Here is a 23,671-nt window from a genome sequence, read left to right as displayed (position 1 = left end):
TCCAAGGGTGGTGGATGGTGAAGAGATCGTGGATATCACTCCAGATATAGCAGCTGCTGAGAATCCCATATGGCTGGAATGTGTTGTAGGTCAGTTTATAGGGAAGAAAGTCCCCTTCAAGCTGACTGAAGAGGCTATAAGGAAGGCATGGGGGGATAAAGTTGCTGAGATCAAACTACATGAGAATGGGTTTTATTTTTTCCGTGTTCCTGATAATGAATTCCGCAGAAAGATCATTGACTCGGGGCCGGTGTCCATCTTCAGCTGTACTATGTTATTACAACAATGGCACTCCAAGCTTAAGCTCAAGAAGGGAGCTCTGGATACTATCCCGGTTTGGGTAAGACTTAGAGACATTCCTTTAGCCTTATGGTCTCCTGTTGGCATTGGTAGCATAGCCAGTGCTATTGGCAAACCATTGTATGTGGATATTCAAACTGAACAGATGACCAGGATCTCATTTGCGCGAGTATGTGTTGTAATCAAAGCCACCAAACCAAGAGCTGAACATGTTAAATTCTGCTGGGATGGTGAGGTGAATACTATCAATATTGAATATGAGTGGAAACCTATGGCTTGCGCCTCTTGCGGTATTTTTGGGCATAAAGAGGGAGCCAATGGGTTTGATTGTGGTCATGTACAGTCCACTAATAAGACTGCTACGCCAGGCCCTTCACACTCTGTTCGTAAGTCTGGTCAGGATGTGCACCTCCAAAGGGCTGAAGGGTGGGTTCAAGTCCATTCCAGGAAAGGTAAAACTCCGGCTACTGAGCATGCCCCTGCTCCCAGCCTTTGCCCTCCAGCGACTACTGAAGATCACGATCAGCCCCCTCCAGATTTACTGGTGCCACAGAACTCGGTAAACACAGAATCAGTCTTCGCTCCTGATCCTGTTCAGCTCCCCCCCTTGAAGGCTACTGTATCCGACCATGTACCTCTGTCTCTCCGGCCAGCACAGAATTCTGTTCGGACAGATTGCAGGGCTGTTGATCCGTATTGCTCTATGGAACCCGAGAGAGAAGCCAATGAGATGGGGCCATCCCAAGAAGTTGAGGCGGGCCAGAGTCAAACCAATGCTCAGAAACCATATGGATGTATTGATCAGCAGATTCTGGATCCTCTACCCACGCCACAGGATTCCACTGAAGACTCCTCTGGTTCCCGAGTAGAACTAGAGGCATCTAGTGCCTCAGAAGACAGACTGGAAACGGAAGCTGCTGCTGTGTCCCCCCCCAACACTAGATCTCGCACGTTTGCATCCAGTGTCTCTGAGGATGTGCCCAAACCCTCTCCCGGTTCTACACATAGCTCGAAATGCCCTATGAGTGTTCCTAGCCCGTCCTCCTCAAAAAAGGAATCTAAAAGGAGGAGGCTAAGGAAAGCTCAGAGATAGTTTTTTCCCTTTCTTCTTATATGTTTTTTGGAATATGGAATATCAGGGGGCTAGTTGGACCCCTTAGGCAAGCAGAAATTCGCTCCTTTATTAGGAAGAATCATCTTTGTTGTATTGGTATAATAGAAACTAAAGTCAAGGCTTCTCGGTTTATTGAGATATCTAAAGCCCTTTTTGCTAACTGGAATTGGATGTCCAATTATGAATTCTCTCCCCTTGGAAGAATATGGCTTGGTTGGGACCCAAATGAGATTGAGATGGACCTCCATTTCTCCTCTTCTCAACTAATTCATGCTCAAACAAGGTTGCTGCACATTAATGAAACTTGTATGCTCACAGTAGTATATGGAGAACACACCTTCATGAATCGAAGACAATTGTGGGCTGACCTTATTCAGCTCTCCTCATGTGATCTCCCATGGCTTGTTGCTGGGGATTTTAATGCGATTAGAGATCCAGACAATAGAGTGGGCAGTTCCACCCTGTGGATTCCAGCTTTTGATGAATTTAAGGAATGTCTCGACCATGCGGGACTGGAGGATCTCCGTTATGTTGGTTGTAGATACACATGGTCGCACTCCTCAGGTGCCAACCGGAAAATGCGTAAAATTGACCGAGTACTTACCAATGCTAGTTGGTCTCAAATCTTCTCCTACTTGGAAGCTAACTTCCCTCCACCCGGTATTTCGGACCATTCTCCTATGGTGATCAAGATTGTTCCACCGTCTACTTCGAACAAGCCTTTCAAGTTTTTCAACTTTTGGGCTTCTCATCCAACGTTTCTGGATCTAGTCACTCAAGTTTGGGATATGCATATTGAGGGTACACCTATGTTCAATGTTTGCTGCAAACTTAAAGCTCTTAAGTCTAAGCTGAAACATTTGAACCGTTGTTCCTTCTCGGATATTTCCACAAGAACAGAACAGGCTAGATCGGACCTATTCATTGTTCAGACGGCCTTGGACTCGAACCCCTTCGACCAGAGCCTTCTTGCAAGAGAAATGGAGCTTCAAAGAATATTTTCCGACCTAAGACTTCAAGAAGAATCCTTTTATAGGCAAAAATCCAGAATCCGTTGGATTAAGGAAGGGGATATGAATACCAAGTTCTTTCACCACCATGTCAATCATAGACGTATTCATAATAGAATTTTGTCCGTTTCATCAGACGATGAGGAGTTTATTACAGAACCATTGGCGATTAGAAATCATATAGTATCTCACTTTCATCAACTACTCACCGGCAGCTCTTCCACTGTTCAGACCTCAGTCCGGGAGGTGAGTGGTTTTATTGACAAGACCTTAGATGAAAATCAGTAGCTATTCTTGTCACAACCAATAACCGATGAGGAAATTAAAGCCACACTTTTTTCACTTGCCAAAGGCAAGGCTCCTGGGCCAGATGGATTCAATGTTGAATTTTTCAAACTCACATGGGAGATTACTGGCCCTTCAATCTTGAGGGCGATCAAGAACTTCTTTGAAACTGGCCGCATGCTCAAAGAGATTAACAATACCATATTAACATTGGTACCGAAAACCCCCAATGCGTCGAGTATGAATGATTTCCGACCAATTGCGTGTTGTAACACCCTTTATAAATGCATATCCAAAATTCTTGCAAAGCGTATCGCGCAGGTCTTACCTTCGATAATTGGACCGCCCCAAATGGCATTCGTCCGAGGTCGTAGAATAAGTGACAACATTATGATCGCCCAGGAGCTGTTTGCGGACTTCCACCATGAGGCTTACCTTCCTAAGTGCGCCATCAAGGTGGACTTCCAAAAAGCATATGACACGATTGAGTGGAGCTTCATTCAAAAGGTGCTCGCAGCTTACAAGTTTCCGGAAAACTTTACTAAGCTAGTTTCGGCCTGCATTTCCACCGCCAAATTCTCAGTTGCTATAAATGGGGAGCTTCATGGATTTTTTGCTAGTACCCGGGGTATACGACAGGGAGATCCACTTTCGCCGTACTTATTTGTCTTAGCTATGGAAATCTTCTCTGGTATGCTCAGAAATAAAACTCATAATCCGGACTTCAAATGGTTCTGGCGTTGCAAGAAAGTGCGAACCTCCCATCTTTTCTTCGCGGATGACGTCCTTATATTTGCACAGGCGCACTTGAGATCTATACAACTAATCAAGGAAGCAATTGATTTGTTCTCGAATTGGTCTGGTCTAAGACCAAATGCCAGGAAAAACAATATTTACCTCTCGGGAGGGAACCCGGAGTTACATAGTGGCCTCCTACTTTGCCTTGGTTTTCAACAAGGATCTCTTCCCTTTCGATACCTAGGCGTGCTTGTCATATCCTCGAGGCTTCGTAAAGAGGATTGTAAATGCTTGATTGATTCCATAACGTCGCGTGTCCGATCTTGGACCCATCGGTTCTTGTCTTTTGCGGGCCGTCTACAACTTAATCGATCAGTCTTGCATTCTATCCAGGTGTATTGGGCCACCATCTTCTCTCTTCCTAAATCGGTGCTATATGGTATTGAGGCCATTTTGAGACAATTTCTTTGGAAGGGCCCTGAATTAGGTTCGGGTGGCGCTAAAGTCGCATGGGATACGGTATGCCTTCCTAAAGAAGAAGGAGGTCTTGGGATCCGCAGACTTACTGAATATAATAGAGCTATGATGCTCAAACACATATGGCTTCTTTTCACCGATAAGGAGTCCATGTGGTGCAAGTGGATACACTCGAACTTCATAAAAAGCTCTAACTTCTGGATTGTTTCTAAGCCCACTTTTTGCTCCTGGACGTGGAAGAAAATCCTTGACATACGAGGCTCTGCTCGGACTATTTTTCGATGGAAAATTGGTCATGGTCGGTCGGTCTCATGGTGGTTTGATTGGTGGCACGACAAAGGCCCCCTATACCTTCTGTTCAGTGATGCGGACATTTATCAGTCTCGTATTCCCCGGGACAGGTCTGTTCGGGCCTTTTATGACTCAGTATGGCAGCAGTCACATACTTTGGATACTATATTGAATTGGACGGAACCTCCACCTATTTTTGAGGATGACATTGAAGATGAGCTGATCTGGGCTCCTCAACCATCCTCTACCTTCTCGGTGGCGATAGCTTGGAACCATATAAGAAGAAAGGGACTCCCCGCTCAGTGGCATTCCTTCATATGGGATCATCATTTTGCTCCACGCCACTCCTTTCTTCTATGGATAGTTTCCCTTGGTAGATTGCCTACACAGACTGCGCTTATTCATAATAGCAGAATTGATTCCGCTCTATGTGCGTTTTGTGGTACTACTTCGGACTCAATCAACCACCTCTTCTTTCAGTGCTCCATTACAAGAAGCTTGGCGTTTTTTTGGGCAACTAAATGCTATCTTCCATGGCGTAACCGGCCATGGCATAAGCATATAACATGGGCAATGAAGGTTTGTGGAGGATCATCATTTGCTCATCGTCTCTCCAGGTTCTCATTTGGAGCCCTTTGTCATATAATATGGACTGAAAGAAACAACTCTATTTTCCGAAACAAGAGTACTTTCATCCCTGGTATACGCAATCATATGATCAAAGTGGTGAAGGATAAAGCCTCAACCCTTGGAAGAGTTGCAGACACACCATTGAATAGGAGATTACAAAGGAGTTGGGGGCTCTCACCATCCATTTTTTCTTAAATGGGCTGGGTTGGCTTTCCTTTGTATAGCTTTCCCTTGTCTCCTTTGTGTTTTTGTGGTTGAGTTTTCCGTGTTCCTTTGGCTTGTACCTGCTTTGTTGTTTGTAGGTCTTTTGGTTAGCCTTGTTGGGTGACCTTCTTCCCCCTCTTGTTCATTCGGGGCCCTGGGGTGTCCCCTCTGTCTTGTATAGTCTTGCTGGACCTCTCTTGACCCTATATGGACAGGTTATGTCCTAATAGGGTCAGGACTTGGTTTGAGCTTTAGCTTGTATTTGGTGTTTGAGAAAGTTATATATACACTTACCTTTACCAAAAAAAAAAATATTTTTCATAATTACCGAGCACTATCATGGAATACTATTCAAGATTTCTCTAAGCTCCCTTAACATAAAGAGAGAGATACTAACGCTCCGTTTGCTTCGGGGGAAATCACAAATTTGGAAATTTTTTTTCTAATTTTTCTCTTTTCTATTTCTTATAAATGAAAGCGAGTCTGCGAAAAATGTATTCATTATTAAGTTAAAAGATGTTGGTGTGCGCAGGAGCCTCTTCGGAGATGATCGGACCTGCGTGTCACAAAGACAGATGGACTCTTCGATTCTCAAGTTAGAAGATGCACTCGCATCGCATAAAGGACTATGAAAATGATATCAACTTTCATGCTAGGAAAAAAGTTTCATTTTAGTTTATGATGAACAATAACAGTCGATTGTCAGCGACACAATCAATTGAATGGGGGTCACTAATTATCTACTTTTTATTTCAACTTTTAACCGAATAATCTTTACTTAGATACGACACCAAACTTAAACAATTCTCCACGAGCGATCTTCTTAGTTTTGATGAGTTTATCGCATCTGCTCACGTGTACGTCGCATTAGGGGCGAGCATCCGTCCCCGCTCAACTCAGGAACCGGACCGAACAAGCCAACTTTGGGCGGTTCCCACCAGAATTCGATTCTTGGTTCCAAAAATTCAGAACTGGCAATAACCGATTCAGTTTCAGGTTCTTTGTGATAAACCGGACCGACGGACCGAACAGGTGGAGCCAGCAATAGGTGCTATGTTCTTCTTCTAGCTAGAATCATATTTGCTTCATCCTCTCGGTGACTCTCATCTTCTGCAGGAGCTGCTTCAAACAGTCACCACTGAAACATACCCAGAATGGGACGGTCTCGGATAACCCACCATTACAAAGACAAGCAAAAGTAAGTTCCTCCTCTTTATGCCCCACCAATATAACCAGCAAAAAACTTGCTCTTGTTCTCACTTACAGCTGGTTCCATTTCTGCTTCCTTCCCTTGCGTGGAAACCCCACCTCAAGGCAAACGAATGCAAAGATGGCACGACACCTCTCCACACAATGCCTTGCAAACGGAAATTTCCCCATGTCTTCAACACCTCACCCACACCAATCTGCATCCCTTTCTATCAACGTCAAATGAATAAATGAAATGCGCAATTATAGCCAGTGTGATTCCTTCCAGCTATTTGCCACCCTTGTTGCATTGTAATGATACATGGTATCTCAAACCTCAAGCTGATTGCCAAGTTCATCATCATCATCACCACCTGTCTTTTCCTCTCTTTTCAAATGGTAAATAGAGAGCATGAAATGCGAATCCGAACCCTTCCTCTTACATCTCAGCTCTCTTTTTTTTACCCCATTAGTGAAATGGGTATCCTCACGAGGCTTTTCTTCTCTGGGATCGGAGGAGGAATAAATCGAAACGACACCAGCTATTAGACAGGGAGTTCCTACCGCCCATCGAGGGGCCGATCCATCATTTTAAGGGCGCCGTGCATTTCGTCGTACCTAATACACAAGATGCTGTACCTTGTACACATCTCTAGAAATCATTAATGAACAATAGAGACAGATTCTTTTAAGATCCAATAGATCACCGGTTGGGTCCGGCTTTCGGGGACTTGCAAGAAGTGCCCTCTTAAATGGAGCTGTATCTGAGTTGGCCATGCTTTGTGGGGGACCTAGCAGATCTCAACTACACAATCTAACATGAGCCAAGATTGACTCGTCACGGTCAAATTCAATCCCTGCTCAATGCAAAATCAAGCGAAAGGCTTTGTCCCTCTCGCCATCAAATCACAAAAGAGAATGTGTTTGCTTCTGGTCCCCTCAACAGTATTCAATTACCCCATCTTTAAAAGCTTCACTTCATCATGTCGAAGGAGTGTTAGGTTGATTTCTTCTTTTGGTTTTTGGAATAGAAGTACTGATTTTCCTGTTTTTTTAGAAAGAATTCAACTCATCTCTTTCTTCTTTGCTTTGTCTCGACTATATATATATATTTTTTTTTTCATCCGTTGTTTCGGCTAGGGTTGGCTTGACACGCGAGGATACGCTTTCTTGGATACTATTGACACCGTGCTGAGTTTGGACCACGTTGATACCGATGAAAATTCGACAACGTTAGTGATGTCTCGTCAGTATTTTGAGTTGTTAGAAATAATGGGTGGGAAAAGGGCCAAATTTGCATGTACGGGAGTCAAGCGAGTTAGATAACTTGATTGCACCAAAAGATTAAAGTATGAAGTGGTAAAAAGAAACTCGTAGTTAAGAGATAATAAAGCAAACTCTCGTGTAATGACTCGATTGTTTGGAACTTCGTTTGGTCATCGTTCTTTTACTTTTTCGCACGTACATATAATGAGTGCCTTAGCTGGTAAGGAATTGCATCCTTAATTCAAAGTTAAAAAGAACTATTAATCTATAATGTCGTGCAAGGAGTGAAAATTAATCGCGCGCGTGCATGAATACTAGTTACTGGTAAAAGAAAACAGTGTATGCTCAGTATGAGCAACAAAGGAAAGCGAAAAAAAAAAAATAGTGAATTTGCATAACGCATCAAAATCTTCAATTAATTAAATGATTAAGGATGATTGCCATCTAATTTCAAGAAGGGGTTATAGTGTGAGCGATAAATGGGTTACCCAAATTTGTCTTTTGTTTTTCAATTTTCATTCACCTTATTAATAGCCTCACAATTATGCCCAGTGATGGTTGATTAGGGTGTTTAACAAAGGGGAAAAACCATAAAAAAAAAAAAAACTCAAATTATGTCCACCGTGATACATTTGCCGCATAAAAAATCTCAAATAATATCCACTATGACAAATTTACCATAAAAATTTTCTTGTGATATTAAAAACTCCAAACTTGTACCTGTGTGTCACATCCATTCTCTATCTGTGTACAATCATATAATTTTCCAGCTAAAACAATGTCGTTTTTTATTTCGCTCAAGCCACACAGGCGCGCCATGTCAACATAGCTTGCCTCCCGCCGTCCACTAAGACAGATTTTTAACGGTGATCAATGACGTAAGGTAAACGTGTCACACATGTACAAATTTAAAATTTTTGGTGTCTCAAAATTTTTTTACGATAAATGTATCACAGTAGATATAATTATGAGTTTTTAAAAGGCTTTTGTTTCCCTTAACAAATATATAGTTCCTCTTCTATGTTTTTACGAAAATTTTGTAATTTGTTGAAAATCACTTTTTGAAGCTTGTGCCGTATGTAGTAGATATCTAAGTCGAACTACATCAACGGGCTTCGTGCACAGTCTTTCCTATTAAAAAGCCTAATCATTCACACTAATTACCATACTTTGTAGCCGTGGAGCACGTGACCGATTCATAGGCATCGCCCACTGAGCACACACGCACTTGTCATTTATTAACGTCTCTCGAACATCTCAAACTCTCTCTCTCTTTCCGGCCATTGTTCCTCACGGGCAACAAGAACAAGGGGAATGTCTGCTCGGATTCGTCATCCGGAGAGGTTCGATTTGTCCTTCTAACCTCGCTCTCCGCGTGTGTTTTTTTGGGGTACCCGTGGATTGCGTCCCTCGGGACGTGTTTTTTTTTTGTTGGTCGACAACCGCATTGGGTTTTGCTCAGTTTCGTTCGCTCTTGGGGTCGGTGTTGTTGCTAGATCTCTGCGCGCGGGGTCGAGCCTGTCGTGAGAATAGCGCGAGAAAGGTTTGGTTTTGACTGATTTCGAGAAATGGGGTTCTCGATTCTTGCAGGGATTGAAGCTGCTTCGCCGCATTTCCGTGGTTGCGTGTTGGGAAATTTCGCGTTTTGACTTTCTCTCTCTCTCTTCTGTGTTGGGTACCTTTGCCATTGCCGCTCTCTTGATTCGATGTGATGGTGTGATCTTTCGCAATCATTTGGAGGTGTTTTGGTCGAAAGTTTCTTTCTTGGGGAGTGTCCGCACCTGATTTCGCTGTTGCATTCGATTCGAGCCAGTCTTTAGAGTTTGGTGCCCATTTGAGTCTTTTTGTGTTTCCCCCGCAAAAAAGAGAACAAGATGTCGTCGTCGAATCCGAACGAGCCGTTGATCCGAGAGTCCTCTTCTAGGAAGCTCCCTGATTTCAAGCAATCGGTGAAACTGAAGTATGTGAAGCTCGGATATCATTATCTCATAACCCATGGAATGTACCTCTTTTTGACCCCTCTTGTTGTTGTCATTGCTGCACAACTCTCCACATTCTCGATCCGGGACCTCTATGACCTTTGGGATCATCTGCGGTTCAATCTCATCTCGGTGATCCTATGTTCGACCCTTCTCGTGTTCCTGTCTACCCTTTACTTCCTCACGCGCCCTCAACCTGTTTATCTGGTCGATTTCTCTTGTTATAAGCCGGACAATGAAAGGAAATGCACTAGGCAGATTTTCATGGAGAGGTCGCAATCGGCGGGTACATTCACAGAAGAGAATCTTGAGTTTCAGAGGAAGATTCTTGAGAGGTCGGGACTGGGGGAGTCAACTTATCTTCCGGAGGCCGTTCTAAGTGTACCTCCGAACCCCTGTATGGCAGAAGCAAGAAAGGAGGCCGAAATGGTAATGTTTGGCGCTCTCGATCAACTGTTTGAGAAGACATCTTTGAAACCAAAAGACATTGGGATCCTCATTGTCAATTGTAGCTTGTTCAACCCAACCCCATCTCTATCTGCAATGGTCATCAATCGTTACAAGTTGAGAGGGAATATCATCAGCTATAACCTCGGTGGAATGGGATGCAGCGCTGGTTTGATTTCGATTGATCTGGCCAAGGACCTCCTCCAAGTGCATCCAAATTCTTATGCCTTGGTCATTAGCATGGAGAACATAACTCTAAACTGGTACTTTGGAAATGAGAGGTCGATGCTGGTGTCGAACTGCTTATTCAGGATGGGAGGAGCTGCAATTTTGCTATCCAACAAAAGATCCGACTGCTGGCGCTCCAAGTACAAATTGGTGCACACTGTTCGGACCCACAAAGGTGCAGACGATAAGTGCTTCTCTTGTGTAACTCAAAAGGAGGATCCTACAGGAAGGATCGGAGTTTCTCTATCCAGGGATTTGATGGCAGTGGCTGGAGACGCCCTGAAGACAAACATTACAACATTGGGTCCTCTTGTGTTGCCTATGTCCGAACAGTTGCTGTTCTTTGCGACTCTGGTCGGAAAGAAGCTTTTCAAAATGAAATTGAAGCCATACATCCCAGATTTCAAGTTGGCCTTCGAGCATTTCTGTATTCATGCTGGAGGAAGAGGAGTGCTCGATGAACTAGAGAAGAATCTGCAGCTTTCAGATTGGCACATGGAACCTTCGAGGATGACACTTAATCGGTTCGGCAACACATCGAGCAGCTCTCTTTGGTATGAACTCGCTTACAGTGAAGCCAAAGGAAGGATCAGGAAAGGGGACAGGACATGGCAGATAGCTTTTGGTTCGGGATTTAAGTGCAACAGCGCTGTTTGGAAGGCTCTTCGCACCGTGAATCCTGCGAAAGAGAAGAATCCATGGATGGACGAGATCCATCAGTTTCCAGTGGAGGTCCCGAAGGTCTCGGCCATCTAGAGTTCAAAGGTAACTTCATTTGTTTCTAGCCTAGTGTAAGTTTGCTAATTTCAGTAGTTAAATGTGAAAGAGTTTGAGATGCCATTCTTTTGACTTGATATTGGAGAGAGGGAAGTAGATTATAGAACCCTCTGGATATTGGATGTTATAGCTAGAGCTGGACTCTGGGGAAATGTATGGTGGCTTAGGAGTTTGATTCCAATATCCATAGTTCATTCCCTTTTGGCATCTCTCACCAATCTGTATTCTGAACCTTCTTTGGAGTCCTGAATGTTTGACTGATCTTTAGGGCTTGAAATGTTTCTTTTTCTAACTATCTGATCGTCTTAAACTGGTTGGTTACCAATAAGTGTCTGAAACCCTCGATATGCATTTCTACTTGCAAGAGTTAATTTGCATCAGAAGAAGCATATATCGAAAACGACCCGATTCAACTCAACACTACCTAAATCCACCACTTTTCAGGGGAGATGTTGTGGAACCAGAGGTAAAAAGTTCACTAACCTTAGCCACCTCCGAATGAACATCAACTAGAGGTCCGAATTTTTCAGGCATTTTACTAGCTTCTGTTGTGTAGTGCGATCTCTGCGCCTCTATGTTCAATGTGATCGTAGATGCTCACGGGAAATTCTCCTTCTCACATGGATCTCATCTGTTTTGGATGCACGGGAATGTGAAAGGTGGGAGCATATTCTCGGGACACCATTCCAGATGAAGAATTCGATCCCTAGGCCATTTATGACCAGGGGAGAGAAGTTAGTTGTCGAGTGGATTTTCATGTTCTGTTCTTTTTCATGGAGACAGAGAATATAGGCAACTCAGCATTTGATATCGAGGGTCGATTCATTATGCACGGCTTCACTGTCGAGGATCCCGAATCTTCGACATCGAATGTAAAGTCTCGCTCCTTTACGATAGGTTTCTAAGCGTGAACGCGCCTATTATGGGTCGAATCAAGGTAAAGGGTGATGGGCCTTTGTAAATGTGAATTAGCTGACCAACGAAAGATCAAGAGACTTCCAAAAACACCTTCACTATCTGACTGTTTTCGTTTTTGTGCATAAGCGGGATCGATGCCCACTTCATCCGCCGCTAGAACATTCGCTTGATGGCGCCACCGAAGCACCCATTGCCCACCGGGCAAGCCCGTAATCGCAGCCCCACAAGGTGCAAGTAGGGAAGTCCGAGAGTGGCGATACACGTAGCCCAGACTCGTCCTTTGCGGAGTAACCAAGATTTACTTAGATCGAGGATAAACTGGGGACTCGAACTGGTGACTTTCGGCTTGCAAACCAAGTCTTTGATCACTCGATCAATCACCTGGCTGGTTTTCTGTTGGATTGTGCACAGGGCTTTCATCTGTACGCAGTGGTCAATCGTTCTTATTAACTTCGTCACCAAACCACGTCCATCTAGCGAAGAAGTTTGTGACGTTGCGTCCGAAGTGTCCATGCATGAGCTAATGGAGAACGGGTCACGAGCTCATCGACCACCAGAGCAAGATTTTGATGGAGACATCGTAATTGTAAAAGGATATCGGATTTCTTTAAACTTAGAATACTCTACTTATCAACATATTCAATTTTAGGGTATGCTTGTTTCGGGAAAAACTTTCATGGTGAAGGAAAATGTTTTTGGGAAATCATTTTCCAGAAAAATGTTTTTCTCTTTTTAAGTTAGGGAATTCATTTTTCTAACTTTAAACATCAAAATTTTCTTTGACCGTAAAGAGTTTTCTGTTAATTGATCATTTTTAGCAAATCAAACGCGAGAAAGTATAAAAATCTAATTTGCGAAAAATTCTTTTGCTCGAACAAGCACTCCCTAACTGATACGTGTCCTCCTTTCTTCCTTTGCGGTTTTTTTTTTGGATTTTTTTCTTCTTCGTTGGCCACAAGTTAAATTGCCAACATGAAGGGTTTAGTTTCTAGTTGAACACCCAAGTTAAGAATGAACCCTAAAGTGGGTGCTCCGTTTTTAATATCGATGTAATAGATCATATAGCTAACAACTATGTTTCCGGCAATATCAATTCATTTTAGGATGTGTTTGTTTCACTCAAAAATTTCATGACAAAGGAAAATATTCTCCATTGAAATTATCTTCAAGAAATATGGTTAGTTTTCGGTTGTTTGGTGATTTAGGATAAGTGATTTTTTTTTCTTACTAGAAAATGAAGTCATTTTTCCCCAATCTAAGCTTATTGTTTTTAGTCCATGAAAAACGTGTTCTGAAAAGTTGGAAAATAATTTCCCGGAAACAATTTTCCTTCAAACAAACAGACTCTTAATATTGATGAATGGGCGGAACATAGTCAATCATAGTAGCGTCATACACAATTTCCTTAAAACCCTACTTTGCTTTGCTTCGCTTTGCTTCCCAGGTATCATCCTGATCACTTCAAACCCTGCATGTAAATCACACAACAATCACCAAAATTTCTCAAAATTGAGATAAATCTACAAAGACACAAAATTGTAAGCAAAATAATGAACAATAGTCCAATCAAAGAACCGGCTACTTACTGTACGAATTCGACGTTGACAGACGATGCGGACGGATTCGCAATGGCCTCGAACGCAGTCTTGGACAGGACGATGGTGGCATGGTCCAACGAGGACCGGGATACTGTGCTGAGCGCCCGGTCCACGATCCTGACCTGGACCAACTGGGCCGGGTTGCAGGTCTTCGGCCGGTCAGCGCTTACGCACCGGACCCAATATTGCCTCCCACAAGCGGCGCCATTGTCCCAAATCCCTTCCCCGGCAGCCGCAAACAAGAAACTCGAGGGAAACTGCAGCGGATCGTACCCGAAGCAAGCGGTCGCTGCGATCATATTACAAAAAACCTATCAATGTTTAGACAAGGATCGAATTGTAGTAACGTGGCCCGGTGATATACCGGAAATTAAGAGCCGGTTCGACAAGTATATACTTACGCGTGTATGGAGGATCGTAGTGACCAGCAGTCCCGACGTCTGCCTCGGATCGCCGAAGCAATATCACGGCGATAACAAGGATCGATGAGAGACAGCGAGGGACGACTCGTTGCAATCGCGGCATTGTCGAGAGCGAGAGTTTGGAAAGATGGGATACTTGTTAGGTGTGATGGAAAAATCTCAGGTGAAAGTTGATGGGATGTTGTCGCTTGAAACGGACGATCCGTACAAAGGTTTAACGAGGGACGTGGTGAGTGGAAACTACAAAAGTACTTGGATCTGCAAACGAACAAAGAGAAGAATAACCGCATGAACACATATTAAAATGCAAATGGCTGCAAAGATCAAACTGAGATTAAACAAGAGTTCTCATTCTCTTGTGATTCTCGGCGCCCCCGGTCTTCTCTTGCACCAGCTTCTTGATTTATATCCTTGATTCTCGGCGTCTCCTTTCCGGTAAACCTTATCGCGTTCTAGAAATATCAACCGAAACCCCTCGATGATACGCAAAGTCAAACATGCATTTCGCTTTGGATATTCGAAGACTAGAGAGCTTTTCTGTTCACATATGTTCTGTCACACGAAGGAAATTCGTGTACACGATCTGCACCCAGCTAGCCAAGTGATGGGTCCATTAGGGGGAGAGAATGTAACGTGCTTGAGGACAAACAGAATGACACCTCGCGGACTTTAGAGAATGTTACTTTTTTTTTTGTTTTTTTTCCTTTTTTCGTTCGTTTTTCTTTTCTTTTCTTCGTTTTTTTTCCCCAACTGTGGCCCGGCGAGGTAGCCGGCCGACCATCGCTGGCCACAGGCGAGGTAGCCGGCCGACCATCGCTGGCCACAGGCAAGGGTCTCTCTGGGCAAGGGCGTTGCAGCCCTCCCTTAACATTGCGACTGTATAGATACTAAATATTTTTGGGTTGCAATATTAGGTACCGACATATATTATGTAATGTATGTGTCTCGTTGACGTATCTGGTATTAATTACTTATTGGTTGCTGCTACATGATGATGCCCTACAATTGTAATTAATTCCTATTAGAATATGATAGTTATTCTTTAATAATCAGATAATTGTATTATAATCAGTGATTAAATATGATAATTTGAAAATTTATAATTGCAATATTATATCATACCTAACTTTTGTTATTATCAATAGCATCCACGAATAATAATGTTGGTGTTGGCTCATTGGCAAATTAGTCCGCATTTGAGAATCGTCACATGCATTATCGCATCGTATAATTACTTGCCTCCAAATTGTAAATTTTTTTATTTTTTAATTATCTGAAAAAAATCTATAAATTTGTCTCTATATTTGATTTTGCAAATTTTTGCGCTGACCATATTATACATAATTTTCCAATGAGTTAATTGTTTTTACTAAGTTTCTCATCGTTGTTATAGTCAGTACCAAGCATAGAATGCCAATGGGGAAACATCTTCATTTAAGATAACAATTTACAGGGTACCATACTAAGGACATAAGTGCCGTTGAGGGTTTATAGTTCTTTGAAAAGAAATGCAAATAGGATCTATCCTAAACCTCACTTTAGTAAAGTTTTGCAAGTAATAAAGGCAACTTTAGCATATATAATGCTTTAAACCTTGGGTTAATACCATGAAAAACTCCAAACTGATACACATGTGACAAATTTACCAAAAACTAATTTTTTTACCATGAAAATCTCAACCGGTATACCTGTGACAAATTTACCCAAACTAATTTTTTACCACTAAAAACCCTAAATTGGTACACATATAACAAATTTACCCAAAACTAATTTTTTGATCACGAAAAATCCCAAATTGGTACTCCTGTAACAAATTTACTCAAAACTAATTTTTTGACCACAAAAAACCTCAAACCGGTACAAGTGTAAGAAATTTACCCCCAATTAGCCGTCAAATTTTTTCGTTAAATTTGCTGACTTGGGTGACGTGGTATGCTGACGCGATAAGTCCACATGGAAATCCATAGGGTAAATACCATGAAAAACTTCAAACTGATACACCTGTGACAAATTGATTAAACCAGTTTAGGATTTTTCGTGGTATTAACCCAATGAATTTTCACGTGGACTTGCCATGTCACCATGTGTCAGCCACGTCAGCAAATTTAACGGTAATTTTTACGAAAGCTAACGAAGGGTAAATTTGTCATAGGTGTACCGGTTTGAGGTTTCTGATGGTCAAAAAATTAGTTTGGGGGTAAATTTGTCACAAGTGTACCGGTTTAGAGTTTTTTGTGGTCAAAAAATTAGTTTGGGGTAAAATTATCACAAATGTATCAGTTTAGGGCTTTTCGTGGTAAAAAAATTAGTTTAGAGTAAATTTGTTACATGTGTATCAGTTTGGGGTTTTTCGTGGCATTAACCCTTAAACCTTAAAAGGAGGAGCCTTTTGTTCTACTAATAAAAGTTTACAATTTTGGCAAATGGGAGTAAAAAAATGAATTCTAAAATGTTCAATGTAGTCCATGAACTTGAATTAATGGAAGGATTTCATTGAATATTTTCATATAGTTCATGGATTAAATTGAACATGTACCAAAAGTTCATGGGCCACATTGCATATTTGACCAAAGTTCAAGGACTGTTTGTGTCATTTTTCCATCTATCTATATATGATCTCTCTCTCTCTCTCTCTCTCTCTCTCTCTCTCTCTCTCTCTCTCTCTCTCTCTCTCTCTCTCTCTCTCTCTCTCTCTCTCTCTCTCTCTCTCTCTCTCTCTCTCTCTCTCTCTCTCTATATATATATATATATATCGTCATGAGCTTATGGAGAACAGGTCACGAGCTACGAGATCCCTTTGACTATGATCAAACATGACCTAATCGACCGCCCAAGCAAGATTTCGATGTAGACATCGTAATTGTAGAAAGGATATTGGGATTGTTTAAAGGGCAAAAGCCACAAAAAATCCTAAATTATGCCCACTGTAACACATTTATCCTAAATTTTTTCTATGACACAAAAAATTCTAGACTTGTAACTGTATGACACATTTACCCTCTGTCAAAGTTTTGTCAATGAAAACTATTAAAAATCTACCTACATGAATACTGAAAAGCAAACAGTGTTGACATGGCCCCGGCGAGGGCTCCCCTCGCCAGATCCGGCGAGGCCGGCCGTCGCCGTGGCCACGGCGGCCTCGCTGGGTGTCGCCTTCCCCCGGGCGACATCCGGCGGGCCGCCGTGGCCCGGGCGACGCTCGGCGGGCCGCCGTGGCCTGGGCGACGGCCGGCCTCGTCGGATCTCGGCGAGGAAGCCTCGCCGGGCTCGCCCTCGCCCATGCGAGGCGAGGCCGACCTCGCCGGGCTTGCCCGCCGTCGTCCGGGCGAGGGTCGCCGGGCCTCGCCCGTGGCGGGCGGCGGCGGCCTCGTCCGGCGAGGCCAGGCGGCCGGTGGCCGGCCTCCCGGTCACCGGCGATGACAAAGGGAGAAGAAAGAAAAGAAAAAAAGAAAAGAAGAAAAAAAAGAAAAAAATTCAGAAAAGTATTAAAAAAATCGAAATATATACGTGGAAATGCCACGTAGACTAATTTTTAAAAAAAAAAAATCCAACCAAGATTAAAAATTTAATTATAAATTCCATGTATTAATTTGGCCGGAATTTCTCGCCGTTGACACCAAAGTGATCATTTTTCCTTCGATTTGGCACTAAAGTGATACAAATGAAACTTTTGGCACCAAAGTGGCCTCCGTACACAAGTTTTGGCACCAATGCTGTTCTTCCCCCCTTTGTCGTGTGTAGCCATAATTAAAGTGCGAATTTGTCCTTGGCCAAAAGCTATATTGCCAATCGCTCTAGTTTCTATTTGGATACCTAAGTTACCGATAAACCCAAAATAAGGGGCATAGGTTTTAATATTGATGTAATAGATCATATAGCTAGCAACTATGTGTCTAGCAATATCAATGCATTCTAATTTTGATGTGACGCTACGAGTCAATGTGCATTTCCTTCATTTGTGGCGACTCAAATTATAATTGAACGAGTCTACTAGAGTGAGTAGTAACGGAGTTGAGATTTGTGGTAAAAAAAGAGGAAAGTGTTGTATATTCACATTACTCAAAAGAAGAGTACAAGCCCTCCCTTATATATAGGGTGAGAAAGCAATTAGGATTAATTACAATTAATGTAAACTATAATTAACCTAATCTCAAATATATACATCTAACATTCCCCCTTAAACTCAAGGTGACTGGAAAAAAGTCAATTGGAGTTTGGAAAAAAAAAATCCAAGAAGTGCCCCGGTGGACGTGTCTTGGCGAAAACATCGATAGCTTGTTCGGCCAATGAAGTGGAAACAAGTCGAATAGTTCCATGAAGAATGTGATATCGGATGAAATAATAGTCTATCTCAATGTGTTTGGTGCGTTTATAGAAAACATCATCATGTGCCATTTGGATAGAACTGCGATTGTCACAATGAAGGACTGTCCCGCTATGATGACACACTCCCATGTCTTCCTAGGGGTGTGCAACCGGACCGGATTTACCCGGAAACCGGACCGGCCCACCCGAAAAACAGGTCCGGGTACCGGTTCTTGTTAGAACTGGTTTGGGAACCGGTTCCATTTTTTTGGAACCGGTTAAAACCGGTCCGGTTTCCGGTTCCAAGTAAAAATCGACCCGGACCGGTTTTAGAACCGGTTTTAAGATAATGTAAAAAAAAAAAACCCTAAATGACGATCACGTTACCTTACCTCTCTTCTCTCTTTGCCGCTCCTCTGTCTCACTTCTCTCTTCGCCGCAAGAACGCAATTACGCAACTGAGGAGGCTCCTGGTTCGCTTCGCTCGTCCGGCTCTCACCAATCCGTGAGTCCTCCGTTCCCTCATTCTCTCTTCTTCGTCTTTGTTGCAAGGTCAAATGGTTTTGAGCTCGAGCTCTGAATCTGTTCTCGTGTTGGGGAAATGTTCGAGTTCGAGTTTGAGGTTTTGCGTTCGAGTTTTAGGGGTTTTTCGCCGCGGGCTTGGGTTGGTGTAGAAGATTCTCTGAGTTTTGATGATCAGTGGAGGACTTGAGGGAAGAGACGCCATCTGATCTTGCGGAATCTGGCTTGTCTAAGTTTTTTTTTTTTAAACTTTTATCTCTTGCTTCTTGGACTTCTGAGTTTGTTTAATGGTAGAATATAAGCGTTGGTTGCATGCCTGATTTCAGTGGTTGGCCTCAACTCGAAACTCTATATGTTGCAAGCTCCTTAAAGATCACGGATGTCCAATATAGAAAAGAAAAGAAATTTCTTTTGGTTTAGATGAAGAACTTAAATTCACTAAAAAGAAATTTCGCCCTTTTATCCAATATAGAAAAGAAAAGAACTCGAGCTTGTTAGCATGCAGATCGTTAACATTTTATGCTTGCTACTTGTAATTTATGAATAGGAAGGGAATAATTCATCACATATCAGTTTAGCATCGTAGATAAGAACAGTGATATTTGATCCTAGAATATAGTTTAGCATCGTAGACAAGAAAAAGTTTGCAATCGCACCAATAAGTCAAAGAATGGTCCATCCGTGTAGTTATATGTTGTAAGCGCTGCTTGGATTTACTACCAAATCTTGCGTAGTTGGATGGTTCAACTTCGCGAGTCTTTATCGGTTCGTACTCAAGATTATGAGTTCAATCATGCAGAAGCAACTCAGGAATGGAACCACAGTGTCTAATGGCCTCCTAGTTCTAGGATAGTCCTTGGACCAAAAAATTGGCAAGTTCTTTAAGTCATGGTCAATCACTTTTTAAAAAAAATCAGGTTCTCGGGTAGACCCTGAAACCGGACCGGAAAAATAGGGTCGGTTCCAAAATAGGGTCCAGGGTAAACAGGGTCGGTTTCAGGTTCAAAAAATTAGGAGCCGATTATAACAAGGTTGGTTTCAGGTTCCAGGTCTGGATCCAACCCACCCTGGAACCGATAGCTCGATATTCAGCTTCTATACTAGAGTGAGCGATAGTGGTCTGTTTCTTGCTACATCATGAGATAAGTGAGGTGCCCAAAAAATTGGCCACACGTTGATCTCTTAGGTCTGGGTTAATGGGCATAATTGGACTCGTAATGAGCTCTCTTTTCAATTAGACATAATCCCAACCCATTAAGAACAAACTTAGCCCAAACCTAATCATGCTAAACTAAGCCCAAGCTCACTTAAGGCTGTCGCAAACTGAAATTCGAAATTACCCTCAGCCTAGATTCATTATCGCAAAGCAATCCCAAAAATTTTTAAACTAAAATCAAACCCACTTGCATTAAACCCACATCAAGCCCTTTTGTATCATTTTTTCCAATTATGCCCATTAACCCAGACCTAAGAGATCAACGTGTGGCCAATTTTCGGACCGGGTCCGAGTCCTCATTTTCAATAATAAAAATAAATAAATAATTCCAAAAAAAAAAATTTGAAACGTCGGTTAGAGAAACAGGCCTTCATTATGTTGTTAGATTTTAGTATTAGAATTAGTTTGGTTTCATTTAGATAGTACACACATGGTTTAGGATACTTCACAATTTTCTCTAGTTTAGATATGGGAAAATTAGTTTCTTTAGAAAATTGAATTTGATTTGATTGTAGCTTATGGGCCAAGGACTATCCTAGAACTAGGAGGCCATTAGACACTGTGGTTCCATTCCTGAGTTGCTTCTGCATGATTGAACTCATAATCTTGAGTACGAACTGATAAAGACTCGCTGAAGCTGAACCATCCAACTACGCAAGATTTGGTAGTAAATCCAGCAGGCGCTTACAACATATAACTACACAGATGGACCATTCTTTGACTTATTGGTGCGATTGCAAACTTTTTCTTGTCTACGATGCTAAACTATATTCTAGGATCAAATATCACTGTTCTTATCTACGATGCTAAACTGATATGTGATGAATTATTCCCTTCCTATTCATAAATTACAAGTAGCAAGCATAAAATGTTAACGATCTGCATGCTAACAAGCTCGAGTTCTTTTCTTTTCTATATTGGATAAAAGGGCGAAATTTCTTTTTAGTGAATTTAAGTTCTTCATCTAAACCAAAAGAAATTTCTTTTCTTTTCTATATTGGACATCCGTGATCTTTAAGGAGCTTGCAACATATAGAGTTTCGAGTTGAGGCCAACCACTGAAATCAGGCATGCAACCAACGCTTATATTCTACCATTAAACAAACTCAGAAGTCCAAGAAGCAAGAGATAAAAGTTTAAAAAAAAAAAACTTAGACAAGCCAGATTCCGCAAGATCAGATGGCGTCTCTTCCCTCAAGTCCTCCACTGATCATCAAAACTCAGAGAATCTTCTACACCAACCCAAGCCCGCGGCGAAAAACCCCTAAAACTCGAACGCAAAACCTCAAACTCGAACTCGAACATTTCCCCAACACGAGAACAGATTCAGAGCTCGAGCTCAAAACCATTTGACCTTGCAACAAAGACGAAGAAGAGAGAATGAGGGAACGGAGGACTCACGGATTGGTGAGAGCCGGACGAGCGAAGCGAACCAGGAGCCTCCTCAGTTGCGTAATTGCGTTCTTGCGGCGAAGAGAGAAGTGAGACAGAGGAGCGGCAAAGAGAGAAGAGAGGTAAGGTAACGTGATCGTCATTTAGGGTTTTTTTTTTTTACATTATCTTAAAACCGGTTCTAAAACCGGTCCGGGTCGATTTTTACTTGGAACCGGAAACCGGACCGGTTTTAACCGGTTCCAAAAAAATGGAACCGGTTCCCAAACCAGTTCTAACAAGAACCGGTACCCGGACCTGTTTTTCGGGTGGGCCGGTCCGGTTTCCGGGTAAATCCGGTCCGGTTGCACACCCCTAGGAAGACATGGGAGTGTGTCATCATAGCGGGACAGTCCTTCATTGTGACAATCGCAGTTCTATCCAAATGGCACATGATGATGTTTTCTATAAACGCACCAAACACATTGAGATAGACTATTATTTCATCCGATATCACATTCTTCATGGAACTATTCGACTTGTTTCCACTTCATTGGCCGAACAAGCTATCGATGTTTTCGCCAAGACACGTCCACCGGGGCACTTCTTGGATTTTTTTTTTCCAAACTCCAATTGACTTTTTTCCAGTCACCTTGAGTTTAAGGGGGAATGTTAGATGTATATATTTGAGATTAGGTTAATTATAGTTTACATTAATTGTAATTAATCCTAATTGCTTTCTCACCCTATATATAAGGGAGGGCTTGTACTCTTCTTTTGAGTAATGTGAATATACAACACTTTCCTCTTTTTTACCACAAATCTCAACTCCGTTACTACTCACTCTAGTAGACTCGTTCAATTATAATTTGAGTCGCCACAAATGAAGGAAATGCACATTGACTCTGTGCGTCACATCAAAATTAGAATGCATTGATATTGCTAGACACATAGTTGCTAGCTATATGATCTATTACATCAATATTAAAACCTATGCCCCTTATTTTGGGTTTATCGGTAACTTAGGTATCCAAATAGAAACTAGAGCGATTGGCAATATAGCTTTTGGCCAAGGACAAATTCGCACTTTAATTATGGCTACACACGACAAAGGGGGGAAGAACAGCATTGGTGCCAAAACTTGTGTACGGAGGCCACTTTGGTGCCAAAAGTTTCATTTGTATCACTTTAGTGCCAAATCGAAGGAAAAATGATCACTTTGGTGTCAACGGCGAGAAATTCCGGCCAAATTAATACATGGAATTTATAATTAAATTTTTAATCTTGGTTGGATTTTTTTTTTTAAAAATTAGTCTACGTGGCATTTCCACGTATATATTTCGATTTTTTTAATACTTTTCTGAATTTTTTTCTTTTTTTTCTTCTTTTCTTTTTTTCTTTTCTTTCTTCTCCCTTTGTCATCGCCGGTGACCGGAGGCCGGCCACCGGCCGCCTGGCCTCGCCCGGACGAGGCCGCCGCCGCCCGCCACAGGCGAGGCCCGGCTGACCCTCGCCTGGACGACGGCGGGCAAGCCCCGGCGAGGTCGGCCTCACCTCGCCTGGGCAAGGGCGAGCCCTGGCGAGGGCTCCCCTCGCCAGATCCGACGAGGCCGGCCGTCGCCCAGGCCACGGCGGCCCCGCCGCGTCGCCCGGGCCACGGCGGCCCCGCCGGACGTCGCCCGGGAAGGCGACGTCCGGCGGGGCCGCCGTGGCCTCGGGCGACGGCCGGCCTCGCCGGATCCGGCGAGGGGAGCCCTCGCCGGGGCTCGCCCTCGCCCATGCGAGGCGAGGCCGACCTCGCCGGGGCTTGCCCACCGTCGCCCAGGCGAGGGTCGGTCAGGCCTCGCCCGGACGAGGCCAGGCGGTCGGTGGCCGGCCTCCGGTCACCGGCTGTGACAAAGGGAGAAGAAAGAAAAGAAAAAAAGAAAAGAAGGAAAAAAGAAAGAAAAGAAATAAAAAGGAAAAAAGAAAAAAATTATTTAAAATAAAAAATGCTGACTGTGCGTGCTCACTGTATCTCCGGCGAGCCACGTCGGCTTCAAATACTAATAAAAAATTGCCACGTCAGATTTCCGACCAATCAGATCGGAGTTGGCACTTAAAAGATCGTTTTTCAAATTTTTTGGCACTAAAGTGATCCAAATGGAACTTTTGGCACCAAAGTGGCTTCCGTACACAAGTTTTGGCACCAATGCTGTTCTTACCCCCATGACAATGCCACTTGAGGTTACTTAATTATGAAAATCTTTTTTTCGTTGCCAAGATGATTGCTTTTGAGATGTGAAAATCGTACATGTTTTATTTAAAGAAGGGAAAATGGCCACAAAAAATCCCAAAGTATGTCTATTGTGACACATTTACCTTGAATTTTTTTTTGTGACATCA

General features: G+C 42.7%; 4 protein-coding genes across 10 annotated transcripts in view; 2 read left to right on the top strand and 2 right to left on the bottom strand.

Annotated features, from left to right (window-relative positions):
- LOC115686175 (protein CHLOROPLAST VESICULATION) overlaps window positions 1-10,627 on the bottom strand; it is a 47,243-nt gene extending 36,616 nt beyond the window's left edge. The window contains exon 1 of the mRNA XM_030611380.2: window positions 10,620-10,627. The gene's annotated coding sequence lies outside the window, so the exon portion shown is untranslated. The remainder of the gene's footprint in view (window positions 1-10,619) is intronic.
- LOC115686220 (uncharacterized) lies at window positions 1,651-2,712 on the top strand. Its single transcript, XM_030611438.1, has one exon. The coding sequence runs from the start codon at window positions 1,651-1,653 to the stop codon at window positions 2,710-2,712; it is 1,062 nt and encodes a 353-aa protein (XP_030467298.1).
- On the top strand, window positions 8,725-12,488 carry LOC115686223 (3-ketoacyl-CoA synthase 11-like). 6 transcript variants are annotated; one of them, XR_008818172.1, is made up of 3 exons: window positions 8,921-10,922; window positions 11,594-11,806; window positions 11,979-12,488. XR_008818172.1 is itself a non-coding variant. In XM_030611440.2 (2 exons), the coding sequence occupies exon 2, from the start codon at window positions 9,378-9,380 to the stop codon at window positions 10,911-10,913; it is 1,536 nt and encodes a 511-aa protein (XP_030467300.1). In that variant the 5' UTR covers window positions 8,725-8,846; window positions 9,094-9,377; the 3' UTR covers window positions 10,914-11,205. The 6 variants fall into 6 exon arrangements, 3 of the variants coding, with proteins under 3 accessions (XP_030467300.1, XP_056174784.1, XP_056174783.1); XR_008818170.1 differs by having other exon boundaries at window positions 11,594-11,871; XR_008818171.1 differs by having other exon boundaries at window positions 11,491-11,871.
- Window positions 12,489-13,193: 705 nt separating this feature from the next.
- The window catches only part of LOC115686226 (EG45-like domain containing protein), a 46,048-nt gene continuing 35,570 nt past the window's right edge, over window positions 13,194-23,671 (bottom strand). The window contains exons 1-3 of one of the 2 annotated variants that reach the window (XM_030611448.2): window positions 13,852-13,979; window positions 13,439-13,739; window positions 13,194-13,320 (exon numbers count right to left, since the gene is read on the bottom strand). In XM_030611448.2, the coding sequence (XP_030467308.1) occupies window positions 13,314-13,320; window positions 13,439-13,739; window positions 13,852-13,975 (432 nt within the window). In that variant the 5' untranslated portion in view covers window positions 13,976-13,979 and the 3' untranslated portion in view covers window positions 13,194-13,313. Of the gene's footprint in view, window positions 13,321-13,438; window positions 13,740-13,851; window positions 13,980-23,671 lie in introns of those variants that run through there. The other variant, XM_056318905.1, reaches the window with a different exon arrangement.

Source organism: Syzygium oleosum, unplaced genomic scaffold (assembly GCF_021117445.2).
Source record: "Syzygium oleosum isolate NSW1041296 unplaced genomic scaffold, Sole_v2.1 Sole_v2.16, whole genome shotgun sequence".
Taxonomy (NCBI): Eukaryota; Viridiplantae; Streptophyta; class Magnoliopsida; order Myrtales; family Myrtaceae; genus Syzygium; species Syzygium oleosum.
The sequence above is the reverse complement of the archived record's forward strand: the minus strand, read 5'-3'. Positions and strand labels throughout refer to the sequence as shown.

Coding starts and splice junctions, on each gene's coding strand:
- LOC115686220 (XM_030611438.1), top strand. CDS start 1,651: ATGGACCTCCATTTCTCCTCTTCTCAACTAATTCATGCTCAAACAAGG.
- LOC115686223 (XM_056318809.1), top strand. CDS start 9,378: ATGTCGTCGTCGAATCCGAACGAGCCGTTGATCCGAGAGTCCTCTTCT.